Source organism: Procambarus clarkii, chromosome 72, assembly GCF_040958095.1.
Source record: "Procambarus clarkii isolate CNS0578487 chromosome 72, FALCON_Pclarkii_2.0, whole genome shotgun sequence".
Taxonomy (NCBI): Eukaryota; Metazoa; Arthropoda; class Malacostraca; order Decapoda; family Cambaridae; genus Procambarus; species Procambarus clarkii.
The window spans coordinates 10,013,109-10,038,219 of NC_091221.1; the positions used below are offsets into that span (position 1 = coordinate 10,013,109).

At 45.5% G+C, this 25,111-nt stretch overlaps 1 protein-coding gene across 2 annotated transcripts; it reads right to left on the minus strand.

The window, feature by feature from the left end:
- Nucleotides 1-1,394: 1,394 nt before the first annotated feature.
- On the minus strand, nt 1,395-24,887 carry LOC123773690 (phospholipase A2). Of its 2 annotated transcripts, none has more exons than XM_045767541.2 (6): nt 24,747-24,887; nt 13,728-13,870; nt 9,821-9,990; nt 6,464-6,623; nt 5,105-5,257; nt 1,395-4,346 (listed from the first exon to the last, which is right to left on the minus strand). In XM_045767541.2, exons 2-6 carry the CDS (start codon nt 13,868-13,870, stop codon nt 4,259-4,261), a joined length of 714 nt encoding a protein of 237 aa, XP_045623497.1. In that variant the 5' UTR covers nt 24,747-24,887; the 3' UTR covers nt 1,395-4,258. The 2 variants fall into 2 exon arrangements, with proteins under 2 accessions (XP_045623497.1, XP_045623495.1); XM_045767539.2 differs by lacking the exon at nt 24,747-24,887 and adding an exon at nt 24,242-24,732.
- Nucleotides 24,888-25,111: the final 224 nt, after the last annotated feature.

Consider the following 25,111-nt stretch of genomic DNA (forward strand, 5'->3'; position numbering starts at 1 on the left):
CAAGGGTTGTCAAATGACGTACCAAGTGAAACTGCAAGCAAAAGCTGTTATCCTACCTCAGCTCATCTGAAGCCCGCTCCAAACACTCATTTATTTCATGAGAATGTACTTTGAAACTATCACATAGGGAACTATCATTTCGGGCAACTATCATTGTCCAAAACGTTGCGAGTATTAGTGGCTTTAACTCATCTTTTCTTTTTCTTTTTTTACGTGTCTTACAGTCCCCGTGGTGTAGTGGTTAAGACGCTGGCCTGTTGTTTCGCGAGCGCTTTGTCCTGGGTTCGTATCCTGGCCGGGGAGGATTTACCGGGCGCAAATCCTTAACTGTAGCCTTTGTTTAACAGTAAAATGGGTACCTGGTTGTTAAACGATTTTTTCGCGGGGTCGTATTCCAGGGAATATAGGATAAGGACTTGCCCAAACGCTACGCGTACTAGTTAGTGGCTGTACAAGAATGTATGAACTCCTGTATATATAAATAAATAAATAAAATAAATAAATAAATCTTGTAACTCATCTTCCATATAATGTACTTTTACCTGGATAAACATTTTGATTTTGTTGAAAATGAACTACCATATAAGGAACATTTGTGTTTTGTTAAATATTTAAAGGTTACAAGATGTACATTGGTTAATACAATGAGTGTTTAAAGGTTCTGGACCTCTTGGAGGTTCTCAGCTTCAGGACAGGAACCCAGGACACAGCAGGCGTTTCCCTTCTGGATCGCCACACTGAGGTGCTGAAACACGAACTGGCAGCCCTTACATCTCTGGTGATGTAAATGAGTCTCTAGATAGATATATAGAGCCGTGTGAGCATTCACACAGAACAAATAGGTGAGTACCTGAAAAAATGCCTGATTTTATTCACCTGACAAATGATCTTACTTTATGTGAATAAAGTAACGAATTTATTTCATCCAGCACCTGATACGCTGTCTCATTTCCTAAAGCACCTGATACACTACCTTTCTTTCTCCTGCACTTCACTGGAAGCAAACTAATTTTTTTTTTTTCTGCACCTGATAACCCATCTCACTTATTTCAAGAACAAACCCTCCTTACTTTCTCCTGCTCCTGACAAATCATTATACTTTCTTATTCATCCCTCAATCTACCTTCTTCACCTGTCAAACCATCTTCTTCACCTGTCAACCCATCTTCTTCACCCGTCAAACCACTTTTTCTTCATCTCATAATCTTTTCTTCATCTCATAAACGACTTTCTTCTTACCTAACAATCTTTCTCTTCGGTGTTTGCCAAAGCACTTTCCTTCTTTGTCTAACAAACCTTCTTAATATCTTACGGTTCCAAGTGTGGGACACAAGCCTAGATTTCCTCATTCAGCTCACCACCTAAGGTCAATAAAATAATTCTAACCAAAAAAATCCTTGTAATTTGTTTTATTTTTGTAGGTAACATGCTCATACGAAAAGGAAGGGCAATATAAGGATGCATCTTCAGGAAGAATGGGATGTGAAAGAGCATGGGGCAGACTGAACATGGTATGATGGTTAACTGAACTAAACTTGACGTTGTAATTAAAGATGACAAACAGTCTGTGACTATATGTTTGGGTTGCCCCGCCGTCTGTTTGGGAACAGTTTGGTTATAAAGGTACTCCATTCTATTTGAGGACACTTTTGGCTTATCTGTTGTACACACGTTATGGCACGAACCTTAACACAATTACTTAATAACTAATGAAATTACTAAGACATTTGTTGCATACTTCATTGATGTATTTCCGGAGTTTACTGGACATTAATGATGTTCCAGTCATGAATAAGTTTCAACCCCCAAAACGCTATGCGTGCCAGTGACTTTGCAAGAATGCAAAAATACCAATTTTATTTAATCTCACAAACCCATTGTACCTTCTTGTAAACAAAAGAATAAAACATAAATAACTAACCTTTATTATAAATAAATAATAATTTATTTAAATAAATAAATATACTGACTAAGAGACGTCCGAATGACGTTATTATATGATCGTGAACTCAAACAAGTAGGAACAAATTAAGGAGCTAATATCAAGGCATTCTGTGTAGCACACATCTAAAGGTATCAACGGGTTCAAGTCCTCCAAAGGGATGATGGTTTAATACACCATTTAAAGGTAATTATATAACTAAACTACTTCTGTCTATGCTCGAGAATACACGCGTTTGAGGTCTAGCAAGATATGCAGAGTTAGTTTTAATGCTAAAAAGTTTCTCTCGTAGTCACCGCTGTACAAGCTCTTCAGAGCATGCATAGTTACTCTAATGTAGACTCGCTTGTGTGGAAGGTCACTGGCAGTGCTCTCGTCACTCTCCTTGAGGTACCAAGGTCACTGGCAGTACCCTGTCACTCTCCCTGAGGTACCAAGGTCACTGGCAGTGCCCTGTTACTCTCTCTGAGGTACTAAGGTCACTGGCAGTGCCATCGTCACTCTCCCTGAGGTACCAAGGTCACTGGCAGTACCCTCGTCACTCTCCCTGAGGTACCAAGGTCACTGGCAGTGCCCTTGTCACTCTCCCTGAGGTACGAAGGTCACTGACAGTGCCCTCGTCACTCACTGAGGTACTAAGGTCACTGACAGTGCCCTTGTCACTCCCTGGGGGTACCAAGGTCACTGGCTGTGCCCTGTCACTCTCCCTGGGGTACCAAGGTCACTCACAGCTACAGTTACTTGTACGTATCTTTAACAGTAACGCACAAAGTTAATATATAAAAGAATAACTTCCGTGTTCCTTAATTTATTATAAAATATTCCCATGTTGACTCAATAGTGTTTATAATATCGAAGTTGACCACAGTACTCGTCAATAGCGTAATTTTATAGAAATACTTTAGTTATAGTTAAACTTAAATTCTTGTAAGAGAAAACTCCTCCATTTGTTGGGGAAACTGTTTAAAACATTACAGTATTTTCATGCTGAAATGCCGGGAAACTATTTAATTGTTAAAAAAGAGTCAATAAAGGTTTAATTTACGATTAAGTACTATCAAGTAAAACTACACGTAAGTTAATATGAAGTTAACTTACTACATATTGTAGTATGTATGTAGCCTGAAACGTACATATAGGTACGGGTGAATGAGTGCGTGTGTATATATTAACTATTTGTATATATTATTTGTGCCTGCAGGATCCAGCTGTTAGCTCTTGGATCCCGCCTTTCTAACCGTAGTTTGTCTAATGTAATAAATCCAGACTTATTTTTCCTGTATCATATTTGTCTCTCTCTCACACACACATGAGATTAACTACCAGCTACCTATTTACTGCTAGGTGAACAGAGGCATCAGGTGAAAGAAACTCTGCCCATTTGTTTTTGCCTCGACCGGGAATCGAACCCGGGCCCCTGGACTACGACCCCAGAGCGCTGTCCGTTTGGCTGCAAGGACCTGTGTACTCACCTAGTCTGTGTGTGTGTGTGTGTGTGTGTGTAATACTGACTCCGGCATACAAGATAACTTGACAATGCATGCGTCGGCTCTGTCAACATTCGGTAAAGCCGTCGGTTTAAAGTTCAGCAGTGGGGGCAGATTCACGAAGCAGTTACGCAAGTACTTATCGAACGTGTACATCTTTCCTCAATCTTTGACGGCTTTGGTTACATTTATTAAACAATTTACAAGCATGAAAACTTGCCAATCAACTGTTGTTATTGTTATAAACAGCCTCCTGGTGCTTCGGAGCTCATGAGCTGTTTAATAATTGTAAACAAAGCCGCCAAAGATTGGGAAAAGCTGGACAGATTCGTAAGTGCTTGCGAAACTGTTTCGTGAATCTGGAACTTCATAATCATTGGCACTAATTTTTCTTTTTTCACTTTACATACACAGAATTCTGTTTTAAATCTGATCCTTAATCCTGATCCAACGAAGCTTATTATCTAATTATGGAATCTAATTATATCTGATATTGTATCTTCGCTTTGATTGGCGAGTATCTTAGTACGTCACATCTTTTTTCGGTTTATTTTTTAATTCTTGATTTTCATGTATATATTTTCATCTTCCTGTTAAATTTGATTTTGGCACGTTATCGATATTATATTTTGACGCAACCCATTTTCTTTCACTAGCTCTTCATCGGTTCCTCATCATTTAATTGATGATTTCCACGTTATTCATCCACCAGGTCCTCGGTTTACCTCCGCCATATTTGTTATCCTTCCAACAGGTCATTTTGTTATCAATTGTTATCCTCGGTGGCTCCATCCTGCAGCAGGTCAGGTCGTGATGCTCCGGCGGGCGTCTACTCGAAGGACTTCATATCAAACACCTGCCAGCGAGGCTCTCCACTCTCGTCGTAGTCGTACTCCTGGCACGCCTGGGTCAACAGGCTGTGGGAGAGAGAGAGAGAGGTGTTAGGAGACTGTGGGAGAGAGAGAGAGGTGTTAGGAGACTGTGGGAGAGAGAGAGAGGTGTTAGGAGACTGTGGGAGAGAGACAGAGGGGGAGGTGTTAGGAGGCTGTGGGAGACAGAGGGGGAGGTGTTAGGAGGCTGTGCTGGAGAGGATGGGCAGTTAAGATGTTGTGGGGAAGATGCCAGGCTGTAGAGTAAGAACTGTGAGACTGAGGAACAGGATGGACAGTTGTGACGGTATGGGAGGCAGGCTGGACACCCTGGCTGGGTAGGCCGACAGGCTATATAACGGGTAAGGAACAGAAGTTCTGCGAAATGTTAAAAAACACGTATTTTTTTAATTAACTCTTCCCCGCGGCACCAGGAGCCACAGTCACCACTGGTCATCACAATACCAGGCGCCACAGTCACCAGAGATGAGAATAGCTATTGGAAGCTCGACTCTGTTACCTAACTCAAACTAAGGTAACGTTAAAGTGGCTAAGGTAAGGAAAGCACGTTAAAATGAGGAGGGTGAGGCATGACAGTGTGTAGTGAGGAATGTGAGGCATGACAGGGCGTAGTGAGGAAGGTGAGGCATGACAGGGCGTAGTGAGGAAGGTGAGGCATGACAGGGGTGTAGTGAGGAAAGTAATGTGTAACAAGATACTCGAAGGGAAGGCAAGAAATCTTGATGTAAGGTAAGGTAAGGAACGGGGGTGGGTGAAGGTAGCCATCAGGTCAAAGGAAGACTTACCCTGCCCACTGCTTGCACCCCCTGACGGGCCTGGCGAGGCGGTAGCACTGGAAGAGCCCCGTCGAGAAGTACGCCGACCCCACCTCCTTGGCTTCGCCGCTACCCACACTCCTCAGACACTTCCGGAAGCTCTCGTTGCAGTCGCAGTGCGTCCTGCATCCCCCGCGGCCATGTAGGGGAGACACAGAGAGTTAAGCAGAAAGTTAAGTCACAATAACGTGGCTGAAGTATGTTGACCAGACTACACACTAGAAGGTGAAGGGACGACGACGTTTCGGTCCGTCCTGGATTATTCTCAAGTCGATCGAATCGACATTAGAATGGTCCAGGACGGACCGAAACGTCGTCCCTTCACTTTCTAGTGTGTGGTCTGGTCAACAAAAGTTAAACTCTGCCTCAGCAAATTACCTGAGGCAAACCTCTAAGCCAGTACGACTATATAGCACTTAGAAATGATATTAGGACTGTCTTAGAGATATGACTGAGTAAAAGAGCGATGCTTGCAATGCCGTCCACCTGCACGTGAGCGGGACTTAAGCAATATATCGGCCGTAAGTGTCTAGCATTAATACAAGATAGTGACGTTGTGATCATGCCTTCCCAACAACCACATGATATAATCAACATGCTAGTATTCCAGTCAATATATTACAATAAGCCGTATTAGCGGCTTTATTACATGTACGTACTCTGTACCAACCAATTTAAAAGTATCATGATCTTCTGTATATTGTCTAAGTTGTTATTATTTCATTCATCTGGGCTCTTGAAGACTCGAACCGTGGACCCCACTAGCGTGTGAGGCCGAGGCTCTATCATCTGGGCTATGAGTAAACTTAATAAGGAAAAGAGCCCAGGTGAATGGATTGTTTATTTCCACGGAAGTATGGATGACAATTTATTATTATTGTTATTATTTTAGATACAAACCCATACTTGTATATATGTGAAATTTATGTAAGGGATTTACACCACGTCTTTCGTACTATCGTTAGTGCTTTGTCAAGGTCTGAATGTGTGGTGAGGACGAGACTTGCATCTCAACTCCAGGTCCCAGCATAGCAGGATTTCAGAAAGAACACATGACTATATTTCCGTAGAAGACATTACCGCAGTCGGGCTTAGAGGGGACATGACCATAAGGTCAAGATGGATAAGAGGATTGAACCTAGGATAGCAGCCTCATTATCCGTTGAGATGTAAGTCTGGTCCTAATCAAACACTCAGACCTTGATAAAGCACTCAGGAGGGTGCGTAAGACTTGGTGTAAAGTCGCCGGGTTCTTGTCCTCATCGAGGCCAGTAGGAAGATGGTGGCCCTCGGGTATAAATACCACCCATATGATGTCTTCCAGCTTACATGGTGAAGGGGGAGTCATTGGAGATGTTGTGTCGTGTCTGGCCTGGCTCCAGGTCGTCTGGGCAGAGGTCGTGGTCGCGGCAGCAGGCGTCCACCTCCCGCAGGGGCCCCAGGTCGTCCAGGCCCTCTGCCACGTTACCTGTCCCGCACCACTTTGTTCCTGGGGACGCCACAAGGTGTTAGTGAGGGCGGGAAGGTGTTAGCGGGGGCGGGAAGGTGTTAGCGGGGGCGGGAAGGTGTTAGTGAAGGCGGGCGAGGGAGGGGTTGACGCGTCTTGGGATGGCAGGAACTAGACACATCGAGCGTCACATTGTTATTGGTGAGTGTTGAAGATGTGTCGTATCCCTCAAGTGTCAATACTGAACCGCTCTCGGAATTAGACTGGTGATGATTGATTTATGAAAATTAAGCCACCATAAGAGGTGGCATGGGCATGAATAGCCCGTAATGTAATGATTAATTGATTGATAAAGATTAAGCCAACCCAAAGGTGACATCACACCTGTCACCATCAAACATATATATTCCAGCAATCTTATAACCATTATACTCCACAATTCCTGTATATTCACAAATCCGATTTTAAAAAGTAAATTTACACAAAAAGATTCATATCCAAATATGAACAAACAAATATTCATTTTAATTCAATTCTGATAGCAAGCGCTGGACCTGAAATCTGAAGCAATAGTTAGCCCTTAATTTTAAGCTTTCTTTTCTTGTTATGTCTAGAGAAAATGGAATATAAACACAAATCATGCCAGAAAAATATCAAATGTCTATTTGCCGAGACGTGATATTTCCGAGCAAACCCAACGTGTACATCATTAGCTATGCTGATGATATAATGATACACACCACTGGGTATGCTGATGATATAATGATACACACCACTGGGTATGCTAACACGCAGCAGAACACTCTGTATTAGACTCATGTCAGGACCTAGGTTTAGTCATCTCAGCAGACAAACAGATACTAAATCGTCATCCCTTCAGGCAGAGAGAAGCTGTTCGCAAGATGCAACTGTCTGATGGCTCCCAGCTTGACTATGTAAACAGATTCAAATACCTTGGCCTCGAGGCACCGCTCCTGTGCCAGGTAAGTCCACTACGGGCTCACCATAGCCCGTGCTACTTGCCCCGCTCCTGTGCCAGGTAAGTCCTCTACGGGCTCACCATAGCCCGTGCTACTTGCCCCGCTCCTGTGCCAGGTAAGTCCACTACGGGCTCACCATAGCCCGTGCTACTTGCCCCGCTCCTGTGCCAGGTAAGTCCACTACGGGCTCACCATAGCCCGTGCTACTTGCCCCGCTCCTGTGCCAGGTAAGTCCACTACGGGCTCACCATAGCCCGTGCTACTTGCCCCGCTCCTGTGCCAGGTAAGTCCACTACGGGCTCACCATAGCCCGTGCTACTTGGAACTTGTTCCGAGTAGCTGAATCTATAACAAAAACATGTATTGCTATTGCTCCTCACACTGAAATGTGTACAAGTCTCCAAACTTGATACATTAATTGTAAGTGACTTTATCATCCTTAAATGCTCTCAACTCTTTAAGACATAACTGTAACATGCTCGTGTCCGAAGCTAGACAAATACAACAAAATTATTAATGATAGTAACAGAGTCCATTGCATGTAGACTCCGTCTCATGTTGGCCTCCGAACGCATGATAGGGCTAAGTTAGCCAAAGAATCTTCCTTTATAGGAGAAAATGAGTATAACCTTGGATTGTCAATAAGCAGTCTGAGAGCAATAGTACACTAAGAACTTCAACAAAATCTTGTAGATCTGAGGCAAAGTGAAATCGACACCAGTAATTCCATCTATCATCATACTATCATGCAAGAGGAGCCACACATCTATGGATCTTCCAATAAAATCAGCAGACTTCTAGATGTTACTACTGCTCGGCTTAGACTCTGTTACAAGTATCTCTGGGAATTATCATTATCTGCTGATGTAGACCTGACCAAATGTAAACTGTCAACAAAATTATTCGCACACCCTCCGTCACTATGTGATGGAGTGCGAAAAGATATGTGAATTCAGAGACATTTCTATAACAAGTGTTCAAGTGATGTGTAACTATTTCATTCATAATGGTCTGCTACCAGAAATTTTAGCCAAATATCCCCAGTTTGCTAACTGTAGGTAGTAACTAAGAGTGATTGTAACCTATCCACCGCTGCCCACTGGATGGGGGGCGGTGTGCAGGACAAACATATCAATGGTGACACTAGCTCTCCACATATGTCAGTTGCCTAATATAGAAACTGTACTTGAGGTCGATCTCGAACCCATTGTTGATGTGACTATGTGCATTTAATTTTGTAACTAGCTCATCATGACTGTAACTTGCTTAGCTAAATGAATTGTGGGGTTCAGTCCCTGAGCCCATTATGTACCTCTGTAACCCTTTCCACTACCGCCCACAAGATGGGTATGGGGTGCATAATAAATGAACTAAACAAACGTGATATTTTCCTGAGGCCAAAATTCTTCTGATTAACGTCTCTTCGTGAATCATAACAAGATTGGTCTGTCTTTTTGCAGGTTATAAAATGTGTAAACATAATTACACTTAATTGTTTCTGTTGTACTTACAATACCTGACGCTAGTCTGGGTGTGTTCCTGTTTTACTGTTGCTGCTCCTGTTTACTGTTGCTGCTCCTGTTTACTGTTGCTGTTCCTGTTTACTGTTGCTGTTCCTGTTTACTGTTGCTCGTCAATTGACGTATGTTGGAGTCTTTGTGCTAACTAAATAACACATTAAATCTTCTTCAGATATATGATGTGTAAGAAGTTGTAAATTCTTATGTGGGTATATGGCTATAAGGACCTTATCAGCAGGGGAAAGATTTACTGGATTATTTACTTATTATATTACTTACCCGAAACGCTATGCATGCTAGTGGCTCTACAAGAATGTAAGAACTCTTATATATAAATACAAAAAAATTATGTGTGAATGTTGTTAGGGGAAGATAGGGAGGAGGGGGGGTTAGGGGAGATTTACCCGGATTTAAAATATGGGGGGAAGCGGTTAGCACAAAGAGACTTAGCCGGATATATATGAGGAAACTTGTCAGTATTAGGAAGTTACGGGCTATTCATGCCCGTGCCACCTCTTGGATGGCTTAATCTTTATCAATCAATCAGTATTAGGAAAGCTTACCTTGACGGGAGACATCTCCCGTCACGCAGGGTGCAGCCGCACCTCCACACATCTCCAGTATCATCTATTGATACTGGTAATGGCTCAAATGGGCCACCACTTACGGGCTATTCATCCCCGTGCCACCTTTTGGGTGGCTTAATCTTTATCAATCAATCAGTATTAGGAAAGCTTACCTGGATATATGATATGAGGAAAGTTGTCAGCAGGGGCTGGCTGATTACGCTTTTCGTGGACAGCCCGGGCATAACACGCCGATATGAGCGCTGTCAGTTCGGCGGCCTCCACCACCGCCACGGGGCTCTCGCTCGCCGCCAACTCCCGCATGATCTCGTCCACGATGCGTCTGGGGAATACATATCTTGTTGAGGACGTTCAGCATGCGACCAGCCCACTCTGACCCCTTACCAAAGGCCCCCCGAACTTAAAGACTTATATTAGCGTCATATCGGAGCCAGGTCCATGGTGGCTCTGCCTCTTTCGCTTCTCCGAAGAAGGCCTTTTTTTATGCAAACTTCACTTCACAGCTTCAACACCTGCGTACACAGCTTCTACACCTGGGTACACAGCTTCTACACCTGCGTTCACAGCTTCAACACCTGGGTACACAGCTTCAACACCTGCGTTCACAGCTTCAACACCTGCGTAGACAGCTTAACAAAAAGTAGCTGCTGGACTTGAACCTGGTCAAATGTAAAGTTACGAGAATGAAGCGAAGACAGGTTGATGTGTTAAAATAAGAAAGATCGTAGAGTAGACAAAACCCCACAATGAAGTGGCAGAATAAGACCATAACCTCCTTCGTCTACAGCTGCTCCTTCGTCTACAGCTGCTCCTTCGCCTACAGCTGCTGCTTCTCCTACAGCTGCTTTCTCCTTGTAGAGAAAACAAGCAGTCTTATTTACTTTATTTTACTTTTTTTATTAATATAATGTGTGATTGGCACAACACTAGCCAGAATAGCCGCTACTCTATTTCAGATTATCGTCACACTTCTCATAGTGACCTCAGGAGGCAGGGCCTCCTGTAGTGACCTGTTGTAGAGTGACCTCAGTGGGCAGGGCCTCCTGTGATGACCTGTCGTAGAGTGACCTCAGCAAACAGGGTAGCCTGTGGTGAGCTGTCGCAGACCTCAGCGACCAGGCGGAAGCCACACCCCGCCGGCTCTGAAGTCATCACCATAAACCAGCCAACTTTATGACATCCGCCAATTCTCTTTTATTAAAGTTGAAGCCGAACTGAAGAGCTGCAGGATCTGGGTGGTGTTGGCGTGGGTGTGGTTGCCATGGGTGTTAGTGGGGGACACAGTGAGCTCTCGGAGGACACATGGAGAACATGGGGGTGGACATGAGGACACGGGAAACATATGGAGGATATAGGATGGGCACAAAGGACACGGGGTGGACGTGGAGGGACACGGGATACACATAGAAAACATGGGGTGGACACGGGGAACACATGGACAATGACGGACATGGAGAAGACACGGGGAACTGATGGGGACATGAGGTGGACACGGGGACAAGGCTAGTGGGAACATCGCTACCCCTCCAAACCCATGGCCAGTCAACAAAAGAACTGGGTCGGCCGCCAACCGTGAAATAGCCAGTGACGACGGAAGGGTTGAAGGGGAGAGGTGAGGAGTGAGGGGGACGAGGGGACGAGGAGTGAGGAGGACGAGGGGGGTGATGAGGGATAGTTGGAGAGGGGGTGTGAGAGATGAGAGGCTGGGAGTGACAGGTGAGAGGGTAGAATGACAGGTGCTGGGCCTTTTTTGGTTAGTTTTTTAGTTGATTTTCAACACACACACACACACACACACACACACACACACACACACACACACACACACACACACACACAAACACACACACACACACACAAACACACACACACACAAACACACACACACACACACACACACACACACACACACACACACACACACACACACACACACACACACACACACACACACACACACTACATACATTTTTGTCTCTCCTACACAAAGACAAAGTCAGAGACACGTTCTTGTACCTAGTGTACAATTGGTTATTGAGAACTCAACCACAGAATGTGATTAATGTGCGTTTACACATGTGAAATATAATTCTAACCAGCATATACACATGCATATGAAGCAAAGATTAACAATCACTGATCAATTAAATGCACAATAATCACATTTGCAAAAATAGAATTACAATCTCTCTCTCTCTCTCTCTCTCTTATTTTATCTTTTGTCTTTTCATTATCCTTAGTCTTCTATTAACTTATGGCCATCTTCCAAATATTTTTGCATTTTCCAATATTCCCGCTTCTTCGTGTCTCTGTCACCTCCCGCTTCAGCTCTGCTTCTCTGCTGCACCTCGACACTTCTTGCTGAAATATTTCGTTGGACAGCCAGAGGGCGCGAGGTTCTGCTCTTATCAAGGGTGAAATACGCGAGCCCAAGTCACTTTCCTCTCCCTTTACCCTCTCGTACTTTTTCAATTTTCATTCCAGGTGCCAATAAGACCCCGTGGTATTTCCGCGGCGTGGCGTCAACAATGCCGTCCAGTGAAGTCAACGGTGGCATTATCTTCTTATCACCAACTGTTTCTTTACCTTTCTTGGTCGACCTGCTGCTGCTGCTGCTGCAGCTGCGCTTGCTCTTGCTGTAGCTGATCCTACTGCAGATGCTTCTTCTCCTACAGCTGTTTTTTCGCCTATAGCTGCTTCTTCGCCTACAGCTGTTCCATCTCCTACAGCTGCTCCTTCGCCTATAGCTGCTTTTTCTCCTACAGCTGCTCCTTCGCCTACAGCTGCTCCTTCTACAGCTGTTCCTTCTCCTACAGCTGCTTCTTCGCCTACAGCTGCTTCTTCGCCTACAGCTGCTCCTTCGCCTATAGCTGCTTCTTCGCCTACAGCTGCTCCTTCTCCTACAGCTGCTCCTTCGCCTACAGCTGCTCCTTCTCCTACAGCTGCTCCTTCGCCTATAGCTGCTTCTTCGCCTACAGCTGCTCCTTCTCCTACAGCTGCTCCTTCGCCTACAGCTGCTCCTTCTCTTACAACTGCTCCTTCGCCTACAGCTGTTCCTTCGCCTACAGCTGCTTCTGCTCCTCATGCACCTACTCCTACTGTCTCATCTCTTTTGACTCTCTAAGATCTTCGTCGGCTTCTGCAGCCATAACATTGTTTTAGAGACCTGCTTGCTTGTCCATTTTAAAGAATGAAGAACAAATTTATTAATTTTATTTTTTAAGCTGCATCTCTTATGAACCCATCACTGCCCTTGTGTGGCAGTGCACAGGAGAAAGTTGAGTTTACATATTCGTAAATTGAAACATGTATACTGTCTTATGTAGTTGACTGTAACCATGATATACATATATGTGTGCTTCAGCCTACAGTTTAGACCTATTGTCTTGTGTATGACCCTCTGTCTTGCGTGACAATAAACGCATTATCCTCACTCTAATAAGACCAAACTGAATTCCCCAGATTAGGAAAAGTTGTAATGATTTTTTCTCAATAAAGATGTTAATAATAATAATAACTTACCTTTCCCCTTTGGCTTCTAATAGAGGTATTTTCACTAACTATAGTCCTCTAGTATATCTAGAAGCCCCCTGTTGAATAGAAATTATACCTCCTCTCCCACTTCTATCTCATTTAGCTACGCAATTTTAGCTTCTATCTAAATATCTATTATTCATCTTCACACACAGAGATCACACTAACGTGATGCTTCAAATGAACAAATCCACAAGGGCCGTGACGAGGATGCTCCCGGACGCAGGTTCGAATCCTCGTCACGGCCCTTGTGGATTTATTATTCATCTTCCTCTTCCTTCCTTCACCCCCCCCCCCTCCCTCCTATCTCTTCATCTTACCTGTCCCTCTTCACCCCTTCCGTCTCTCTCACCTGTACCATGTGGCCACAGGAGACATCTCCCGTCACGCAGGGTGCAGTCGCACCTCCACAGATCTCCAGTAGCAGCTCTTGATACTGGTAATGATTCAAAAGGGCCACCACTTACGGGCTATTCATGCCCGTGCCACCTTTTGGGTGGCTTAATCTTTATCTTTATCTCTCACCTGTCGCCAAAGAGGACGCAGTCTCCGGAGTGGATGTCGTAGTGGAGGAGTCTGCCGGCGGCCTCGTCGGTGAAGTAGCTCCCGGGTACCGGCACCGCCCACGCCCACGCTGCCGCCCACACCACCACGCTCAGCCACCGCATCTGAGGACACAATCTCAGGTCACCACTACGACGTTGGTACAACGTTCGAACAAGTTTTAACACCTAACAAGTTATAATATCCAATATAGCACGTTGTAACAACGTTCTAATACGTCATAGACACGTTAAGGCAAGATGTAACAACTTTATTACAAGTTGTAACAAGTGGAAAATAGAGACAGTTTCGGTTCGTGTTTCCAGGGCAGAAGGCCTGGAGCCAGATTCACGAAGCAGTTACGCGAGTACTTACGAACCTGTCCATCTTTTCTCAATCTTTGGCGGCTTTGTTTACAATTATTAAACAGTTAATGAGCTCCGAAGCACCAGGAGGCTGTTTATAACAATAACAACAGTTGATTGGCAAGTTTTCATGCTTGTAAACTGTTTAATAAATGTAACCAAAGCCGCCAAAGATTGAGGAACGATGTACAGGTTCGTAAGTGCTTGCGTAACTACTTCGTGAATCTGTCCTCTGTACAAGCTTTATATACATTGGTTACTACTCTTAACTCAGTGACGTCAGTGCCATTAATCTAAACAAGAAATGAATATATTTTTACATATGTTAATTTAAAACAAAATATATTATATTCACTTTTAGTATATCACTCGTAAGATGTGTTGACCAGACCACACACTAGAAAGTGAAGGGACGACGACGTTTCGGTCCGTCCTGGACCATTCTCAATCGACTTGAGAATGGTCCAGGACGGAACGAAACGTCGTCGTCCCTTCACTTTCTAGTGTGTGGTCTGGTCAACATACTTCAGCCACGTTATTGTGACTCATCGCCTGTACTGGTAAGATGTAGTGATGGGAAAGTATTCCTGGACTTATTTAATAACAAGACTCTTACCTAGAAGGCACGAAAGTATTCATATCTCACCAAAGAGTGTTATTATGGCAGACCTTAGAATGTTACAAACCAGTTAGCTGGCCAATTCTGCCATTACATCTACTACGCTCTTGTGTATTCCTAACATGTGTGGAGCAGCTGGGCAAGTGTTGCCTCCTGGGTAATATGTGTCATATTAGATGTGCACGTACTCTACCTTACTCATACTCCGCCTGAATGGTCATACTGAATTAGTTAGTTTAGTTCATTTATTATGCACCCCATACCCATGTTGTGGGCGGTAGTGGAAAGGGTTACAGAGGCACATAATGGGCTCAGGGACTGAACCCCACAATTCATTGAGCCAAGCAAGTTACAATCTTGATGAGCTAGTTACAAAATTCAATATAATTCGTCACATCAACAATGGGTTCGTCATATTGAGTGGTTACTCATTTACTAGTCCAGCCACTTGGGCTAGACGGTAGAGCGACGGTCTCGCTTCATGCAGGTCGGCGTTCAATCCCCGACAGTCCAAGTTGGTTGGGCACCATTCCTTTCCCCCCCGTCCCATCCCAAATCCTTATCCTGACCCCTTCGCAGTGCTTTATAGTCGAAATGACTTGGTACTTTCGCCTAATAATTACCCGCCTCCCAGCATTCTGATTTCACTCACCTTACAGGGCTCATGCAGTCATCCTACTTGGCCAAACCCAAATAAGATAACAGCTCTTGCTTGCAGTTTCACTAGCAACCTCAATGAAATACCTTAATAAACCCTAGTCTTAGTTAAACAAGAGAGATAGACAGAAATAACGAATTCAATATTCACAGCAACCATAAAAGCATTATCAACTTATGCATTTATTATAATTACAGCAATTTAACCTTAATTGAGGTAACAGCAAGACGAGGGGAATGGGGGTGAGGGAAAGCTGGCTTGCTGGGTGGTAGGATCAATATAACATAGAGCTTTGCTCTCTCTCACTACATGCCTAAGCTTCCCTCCCTTACCCATAATCACCCTTCCCTCCCCTTACCCTTCCCTCCACCCCATAATCATCCCAGGTTAGCGATAACCCCTATCATCATCCTCTTCCCTCGTCTTCATCCCATGATTTCTTAGTGGAGTTGTTGAGTCCTGTGTACACTTCTATATTTCATGGTGACGTCTGCTGGAGGACTGGGGACAGGTAGCACTGCGGCATGTATTCTTGGCTCCTTGTGCTGGTGTTCTTGGCTCCTTGTGCTGGTGTTCTTGGCTCCTTGTGCTGGTATTCTTGGCTCCTTGTGCTGGTGTTCTTGGCTCCTTGTGCTGGTGTTCTTGGCTCCTTGTGCTGGTGTTCTTGGCTCCTTGTGCTGGTGTTCTTGGCTCCTTGTGCTGGTGTTCTTGGCTCCTTGTGCTGGTGTTCTTGGCTCCTTGTGCTGGTGTTCTTGGCTCCTTGTGCTGGTGTTCTTGGCTCCTTGTGCTGGTGTTCTTGGCTCCTTGTGCTGGTATTCTTTGCTCCTTGTGCTGGTATTCTTGGCTCCTTGTGCTGGTGTTCTTGGCTCCTTGTGCTGGTGTTCTTGGCTCCTTGTGCTGGTGTTCTTGGCTCCTTGTGCTGGTGTTCTTGGCTCCTTGTGCTGGTGTTCTTGGCTCCTTGTGCTGGTATTCTTTGCTCCTTGTGCTGGTATTCTTGGCTCCTTGTGCTGGTGTTCTTGGCTCCTTGTGCTGGTGTTCTTGGCTCCTTGTGCTGGTGTTCTTGGCTCCTTGTGCTGGTATTCTTTGCTCCTTGTGCTGGTATTCTTGGCTCCTTGTGCTGGTGTTCTTGGCTCCTTGTGCTGGTGTTCTTGGCTCCTTGTGCTGGTGTTCTTGGCTCCTTGTGCTGGTGTTCTTGGCTCCTTGTGCTGGTGTTCTTGGCTCCTTGTGCTGGTATTCTTGGCTCCTTGTGCTGGTGTTCTTGGCTCCTTGTGCTGGTATTCTTGGCTCCTTGTGCTGGTGTTCTTGGCTCCTTGTGCTGGTATTCTTGGCTCCTTGTGCTAGTATTCTTGGCTCCTTGTGCTAGTATTCTTGGCTCCTTGTGCTGGTATTCTTGGCTCCTTGTGCTGGTATTCTTGGCTCCTTGTGCTAGTATTCTTGGCTCCTTGTGCTAGTATTCTTGGCTCCTTGTGCTGGTATTCTTGGCTCCTTGTGCTAGTATTCTTGGCTCCTTGTGCTAGTATTCTTGGCTCCTTGTGCTGGTGTTCTTGGCTCCTTGTGCTGGTGTTCTTGGCTCCTTGTGCTGGTATTCTTGGCTCCTTGTGCTGGTATTCTTGGCTCCTTGTGCTAGTATTCTTGGCTCCTTGTGCTAGTATTCTTGGCTCCTTGTGCTGGTGTTCTTGGCTCCTTGTGCTGGTGTTCTTGGCTCCTTGTGCTGGTATTCTTGGCTCCTTGTGCTGGTATTCTTGGCTCCTTGTGCTGGTGTTCTTGGCTCCTTGTGTTAGTATTCTTGGCTCCTTGTGATGGTATTCTTAGTTCCATCTTCTTCTGGTATTCTTAGATACTTATACAAATACAAGTTCTTGCTTAATGTTTTCGTGTTCTTGTCAATGGATGTTTCTCAAACTGGCTGCATATCCTCGCTGGAGTCTGGTTCTTGATATTTAATCTTAATCCGCCCACTAACGCTCTCAGCGCCCACTGCACCAACTTCCCCGCCCCGCTAACACCCTCCCCGCCCACTACGCGAACATTCCCGCCCACTCCAACACACTCCCGCCCTAGCAGCAGCTGGTAGGAGGGCCTGACATGAACGCCAGGGATGTGGTTTATGTATCGGAGAAGAGCATGTCGAGGACAAGGACTGGATAACCAGGGCGTAAATCGGCGACGTTATGACCCCTGTCTCCTCCTCGGGGGCCCTCCACACCAAGACTGAGTCTGGGGAGCCATGCTGCGCTTGAAACAATCCAGCGATCCCTTTGTTTCTCTGATTATTTCATGGCCTCTTGAAGTATTACTTAAATTTAAACCTTGGGAGTCCGTTCACATAGACCTGGAGGCAGCACAGGTTCCAGGCTGAGAGTCCGTTCACATAGACCTGGAGGCAGCACAGGTTCCAGGCTGGGAGTCCGTTCACATAGACCTGGAGGCAGCACAGGTTCCAGGCTGGGAGTCCGTTCACATAGACCTGGAGGCAGCACAGGTTCCAGGCTGGGAGTCCGTTCACATAGACCTGGAGGCAGCACAGGTTCCAGGCTGGGAGTCCGTTCACATAGACCTGGAGGCAGCACAGGTTCCAGGCTGAGAGTCCGTTCACATAGACCTGGAGGCAGCACAGGTTCCAGGCTGGGAGTCCGTTCACATAGACCTGGAGGCAGCACAGGTTCCAGGCTGGGAGTCCGTTCACATAGACCTGGAGGCAGCACAGGTTCCAGGCTGGGAGTCCGATCACATAGACCTGGAGGCAGCACAGGTTCCAGGCTGAGAGTCCGTTCACATAGACCTGGAGGCAGCACAGGTTCCAGGCTGGGAGTCCGTTCACATAGACCTGGAGGCAGCACAGGTTCCAGGCTGAGAGTCCGTTCACATAGACCTGGAGGCAGCACAGGTTCCAGGCTGAGAGTCCGTTCACATAGACCTGGAGGCAGCACAGGTTCCAGGCTGGGAGTCCGTTCACATAGACCTGGAGGCAGCACAGGTTCCAGGCTGGGAGTCCGTTCACATATACCTGGAGGCAGCACAGGTTCCAGGCTGAGAGTCCGTTCACATATACCTGGAGGCAGCACAGGTTCCAGGCTGGGAGTCCGTTCACATAGACCTGGAGGCAGCACAGGTTCCAGGCTGGGAGTCCGTTCACATATACCTGGAGGCAGCACAGGTTCCAGGCTGGGAGTCCGTTCACATAGACCTGGAGGCAGCACAGGTTCCAGGCTGAGAGTCCGTTCACATAGACCTGGAGGCAGCACAGGTTCCAGGCTGGGAGTCCGTTCACATAGACCTGGAGGCAGCACAGGTTCCAGGCTGAGAGTCCGTTCACATATACCTGGAGGCAGCACAGGTTCCAGGCTGGGAGTCCGTTCACATAGACCTGGAGGCAGCACAGGTTCCAGGCTGGGAGTCCGTTCACATAGACCTGGAGGCAGCACAAGTTCCAGGCTGGGAGTCCGTTCACATAGACCTGGAGGCAGCACAGGTTCCAGGCTGGGAGTCCGTTCACATAGACCTGGAGGCAGCACAGGTTCCAGGCTGGGAGTCCGTTCACATAGACCTGGAGGCAGCACAGGTTCCAGGCTGAGAGTCCGTTCACATAGACCTGGAGGCAGCACAGGTTCCAGGCTGGGAGTCCGTTCACATATACCTGGAGGCCTGTTAAATATTTCACATATTTAATTAAGTTTTACCGCGCGACTGTCCTTTTACATTTAGCCTCTCGCACCCCGTCATACATGAGAGGTTCTTCTGGCGGCATACTGTTGGTGGGTCACAGCTGTGTGGAGGCCACACCTGTGGTGAGACCGCGCTCTGAGGTCGCACCTGTGGTGAGACCGCGCTCTGAGGCCACACCTGTGGTGAAACCACGCTCTGAGGTCGCACCTGTGGTGAGACCGCGCTCTGAGGCCACACCTGTGGTGAGACCGCGCTCAAGATTTTAGGTCAGAACATAAGCCTGACGGTACACATGTGAGATGTTTTACGGCGTCGACGCATAAACTAGATTAGTTTTAGGACTTTAGAAGAAGGAAAAAAAGCTAAGTGCCACAGTTTCCTCATTTTGTTGTTTTCTTGCAGACATAAGTTCCTGCTTCCCAGAGGCTTTAGTGCCACTTTGCGGCTCAGCACGACGCCCGAATCCTAGACACTCTTCCAGGGAGCCTTCCAGGAGCCTTCCAGGAGCCTTCCATGGAGCCTTCCAAGGAGCCTTCCAGGGAGCCTTCCAGGGAGCCTTCCAAGGAGCCTTCCAGGGGCCTTCCAGGGAGCCTTCCAGGGAGCCTACCAAGGAGCCTTCCAGGGGCCTTCCAGGGGCCTTCCAGGAGCCTTCCAGGGAGCCTTCCAAGGAGCCTTCCAGGGAGCCTTCCAGGGAGCCTTCCAAGGAGCCTTCCAGGGGCCTTCCAGGGAGCCTTCCAGGGAGCCTACCAGGGAGCCTTCCAGGGGCCTTCCAGGGGCCTTCCAGGGACCTTCCAGGGAGCCTTCCAGGGGAGCCTTCCAGGGAGCCTTAGAGAAGTCTTCCAAGGAGGTTTCTTGAAAGTTTCGAAAGAATCCTTCCATCGAGGCTTACAGAAAACATTCCATGGAGGGTTTCAGGAAACATTCCATGGAGGGTTCCAGGAAACATTCCATGGAGGGTTCCAGGAAACATTCCATGGAGGGTTCAAGGAAACATTCCATGAAGGGTTCCACGAAAACTTCCAAAATATCTTCCAGAGAGCCTTCCAGGGAGGCCAAGCTCTCAGCAGAGGGAAAAAACTCGGTTGCTAGAGTAAAACTAGATTTTCGCACGCAGCAAAAGACTAAACTTTTGAAAAATCCTTAAAAAAAATACAAATAAACACGAGAATATATCTTTGAAAAGTTTTAGAAGACATTACAAATGACCACAAATACAGTGACTGGCGGCTGAGGAAGACACATGGATCCCAGGGTAGGTAAAACCTATCCCTGGACTGCTAGGGATAGGTTTTTGAGCGTTATGCCATCTTATGTGGCCTGTATCATGAGAGGGCGTAGGCTAGTGAGGCGGGGAAAGTGAGGGAATAGGCTAGTATGAATAGTATAACGTTCCCTACTCAACGACGTTTCACTGCTTCAGTTATCTATGTATTTACGTATGTAGCTGAGCCTAACATTTTAAAAGCACTACGATCACCTTCTGTGGTTGTTCAATAAATCTCTGAACTGCATGTTTGACAAATCTCTCACCCTGTCCATGGAGGACAGAAGAAAATGTATATATGCTGGTTAGCATTGTAAATGTGTGGCCACGTCTGTGGTAGAAAATAATAATAATAATAAAAAAAAACTGCTTCAGTCCAAAGATGGGGTCTTAGACGAAGCATTAACAACTCTCGCTAAACTTGTAAGAATTGTTCTTATTATTGAAATTGAGCAAGTGTGAGGGTGAGAATGTCATTATCTAGGGTAAAACACCATCTGAGATCCACAATATCTCAAGACAGCTACTAAATTATCTTGTACTGTTGTGCCTTGAATCTCAACTTAGAGTCACATAACAGACATATAGATATGATATTATGTCAGTATCGAGTGAGTCAAAGTTCTTAAGCAGTGAATGTGTTAATTATTTCAATAAGTACTAGTGCCTTATATATATATATAAAAGTTTTTGATTAATTTTGTAATATATATTGTGTGAATTATTTCATTACGTACTAATATTTTATTAAAAGCAATCATCATTTTTTGGCTGCCTTTATGTATACTCTTATTTTCTGGAAAATGGAATTAAAACTTGTGTAAGTATAGGAAAATGACCTTAATGTATTCCTCTGCAAAACTATGCATAAATGACAAACTTTGATCATTTATCATTACATATTCAGATGATGCGATCTGTTTTACATACATATATATATATATATATATATATATATATATATATATATATATATATATATATATATATATATATATATATATATATATATATATATATATATATATATATATGTGTGTTAAGTCATTAAATAGCCACACCGACCCGAGTATGGAGGGCCCACTTAGCTGTTTTAGCCGATGCCCCTAAACAGTTAAATCCGGCCCTAATCATGTTTAATAGTTGTTAGGATATGTTAGGTTATTCTGTGTTGGATTAAGTTAGGTTAGATTAGTTTATACTGTGTTGGATTAGGCTAGGTTTAGTTAGGCTATACTGTGTTGGATTAGGCTAGGTTTGGTTAGGATAGGTTTAAATTCTCTTGGCCAACTTTCTTGTGTATGATGTGACTTATATCCATCATGCCCTCAACACGCTGGTGTCAGCATCGTGATAGTCACGTGACACCCGCCTGACAGTAATGCATTCTCCCTCTTACTCAGTGGAGAGTACGCGCGCAGTACTAGTGCCTCTTTAAGAGTACATCAAGCCGTCATGCTGGGGCCAGATTCACGAAAGCACTTACGCAAGTACTTACGAACGTGTACATCTTTCCTCAATCTTTGACGGCTTTGGTTACATTTATTAAACAGTTTACAAGCATGAAAACTTGCCAGTCAACTGTTGTTATTGTTATAAACAGTCTCCTGGTGCTTCGGAGCTCATTAACTGATTGGAAACAAAGCCGCCAAAGACTGAGAAAAGATGTACAGGTTCGTAAGTGTTTGCGTAAGTGCTTTCGTGAATCTGGCCCCAGGACCCCACTAGAGGGGTACACCATCTTAAGAACGTCCATTAAGATATTGCACACGTCATACGTCATGTTTATGGAACAATATTGTAGAGCAAGTCTCGGGGGACGAAGAAAGTGATGACAAATTAAGTGTCTGAAGGTAACGTCTCTCACTCAGACGGCAGACCTCGTGGCGCCTCAATATGAGGCTTCAGCAAAATAATGGAATTACGTTTTGAATTCAGAAATTTGTATTAAAAGCCCCTTACAGGGCAAAAAGAGAGCAACGAGAGCAAGAAGAGAGAAAGAAGAAAGCTCCCGAGAGAGTCCAGAAGACGCTCCAAGAAAATACAAAAAAAAAAAAATAATCCCTGGCAGGAACCATTAGGCCAGATCTTGGCAGCAAGAAAATGTCACCCGGTTTTAAGACAATTTTTCCCCCTCTTCGTTTTGCATAAAGCGACACCTCCTACAGGCCAGGAAAGAGCCAACAAATTTGTCTAGAACCCATCCCTTCCACCCATTTTGGTGCCCCATGACACCCACCCCTGGTGCCCCATGACACCCCCCCCTCGTGCCCCATGACACCCCCCCCACCTGGTGCCCCATGACACCCCCTGATGCCCCCCAGACACCTCACCATCTCCTACGTCCAAAAGTTTTAGGAGGAAGAAAATATATTTTGGAGAGAAGAGACAGAGAAAGATAAGATTATCCAGGTATATATTTTGGTCACGAGTGATGGAAGGGAAGAGTGAGGGAGGGAGCAACTGAGGGAGAGGTGGAGTGAGGAAGGACTAGAGGGAGGGAGGGGTGGAGTGAAGGAGAGCATGAATAAGGGAGATGAGAGAGAGAGAGAGAGAGAGAGAGAGAGAGAGAGAGAGAGAGAGAGAGAGAGAGAGAGAGAGAGAGAGAGAGAGAGAGAGAGAGAGAGAGAGAGAGAGAGAGAGAGAGAGCGAGAGAGCGAGAGAGCGAGAGACGGGGGGGGGGGGGGGGTGTTATTCAGTGCGAGATCCTAGCCCCGTCTACTAGCTCTGTCTACTAAGACCCGCAGCCCTGCAAATCCTGTGGAGTTCCATTCGTTTTGAATAAGTCATTTTCGCGTGTTCATTTCACTGTGAAAGATCATATTAAGGCGAAGCAAACCTTAATTCACACACACATATTATATATATTTATATATATATATATATATATATATATATATATATATATATATATATATATATATATATATATATAATGTCGTACCTAGTAGCCAGAACGCACTTCTTAGCTTACTATGCAAGGCCCGATTTGCCTAATAAGCCAAGTTTTCCTGAATTAATATATTTTCTCAATTTTTTTTTCTTATGAAATGATAAAGCTACCTATTTCATTATGTATGAGGTCAATTTTTTTTTATTGGAGTTAAAATTAACGTAGATATATGTCCGAACCTAACCAACCCTACCTAACCTAACCTAACCTATCTTTATAGGTTGGGTTAGGTTAGGTAGCCGAAAAAGTTAGGTTAGGTCAGGTTAGGTAGGTTGGGTAGTCGAAAAAACATTAATTCATGAAATTTGGCTTATTAGGCAAATCGGGCCTTGCATAGTAAGCTAAGAAGTGCGTTCTGGCTACTAGGTACGACATATATATATATATATAAGCATTAAAACACACCCAAAAAACTTTACGGACGAGCAATCTCCATTTCCGTAACACAGGCCTAGCGCGCTGCTCCTCACGCAAGAGCAGGAGTAATACAGGACCAGGTTAAGTAATGCCCTGGACCTCCCCCCTGTGTACAGGACCAGGCGAGCTACAAGCACTTGGCGGGGGTAGTAGTGTAGGAGGGAGAGTATTGATCACCTACACCACCACAACTCTACGGGACCCGGAGTTCACGTTCCACTTGTAGCACTGAAATCAGGAGGTCACTGTCTTCACTGCTGATTGTATATGCCTTTTTGTTCCCGTATTCTATACATATACATACATATATTCTAAGTTTACTAATATACATTACGTGATGTATTTCGTAGACAGCAATCGACTTGATACATTGTACCTCTTGATTGAAATTTCAAAACAAATCCAGTTTAGTTGAGAATATTCGCTCAGTACAAGACCAAAATGGAGCAGATAAATCCTAAGTCAGGGCAGGTGGCCATGCAATCGTACCGTACCGTTGACGGTGAGATGGCCGCTGGACCAACCTCATACGAGAGTTGAGAATAGGGACTTACCATGAGGCTACGTGAAAAGTGAGGGAGGCGGTGAGTGTGGAGGAGCAGCTGGGTGTTGGGGCTCGGACAGCCGGCCAATGAGTCGACTTGGGCCAACAGGGGCCCCCAGGTTACCTCTCCCCGCGCGTCCTTATCCTCTATCCTCCTCCTCCTCCTTCCTCACCGCGTCAAGCTTCACAATCCTCGTCTCATCCTTCATTCACACACCTCACATTTCGTTCACAACAGCATTATTCTCATTCAGAATATTACACCACTAGTTTCTACATCTGCATAAATAACTCTAGAATAATATATTCTGGTCAGAGACTTAACATTATGAAAAACGACGAAAGCGAGCGTGCCAGTGAGCGGATGAGGAGAGCGCAGGCGCCGGCCGCGACAAAACCAAAACTGCCAGTGAACCGAGAGGCAAGATTGTCGCCAGGACCCGGCAAGGGTGTTCGAGGGTGTTGGTCACCACCAGCTGGGGCACAAGGGTGGCACTGGCAGGCACTCCACTCACCGTCTGGAGCCCTGACCCACGCCACACTGCCACGATCGATGTGTCCTCTACACACACACACACACGCGCCCACGCTCTCCTGGCGGCCACCGCCTTTTGGCGTCCACGTTTCTGCGTGCCGCGACGGGCTGACGACGGATGTGCGTTACCAAGTGCTGACAACGGATGTGCGTTACCAAGTGCTGACAGCGGATGTAAGCTGCCACAACCCATTCTCCCGTTTAGATAGTACTTTTTGTAACTGCACCATAGTACAAAAATTGCCATAATAAGCAATTAGATAGTAGAGCTTTGTACTATTCACCGGAAAAAATGACGCTAAAAAAACAAACTTAAATGTTCCTAGGCCTAGTATAGCACACATA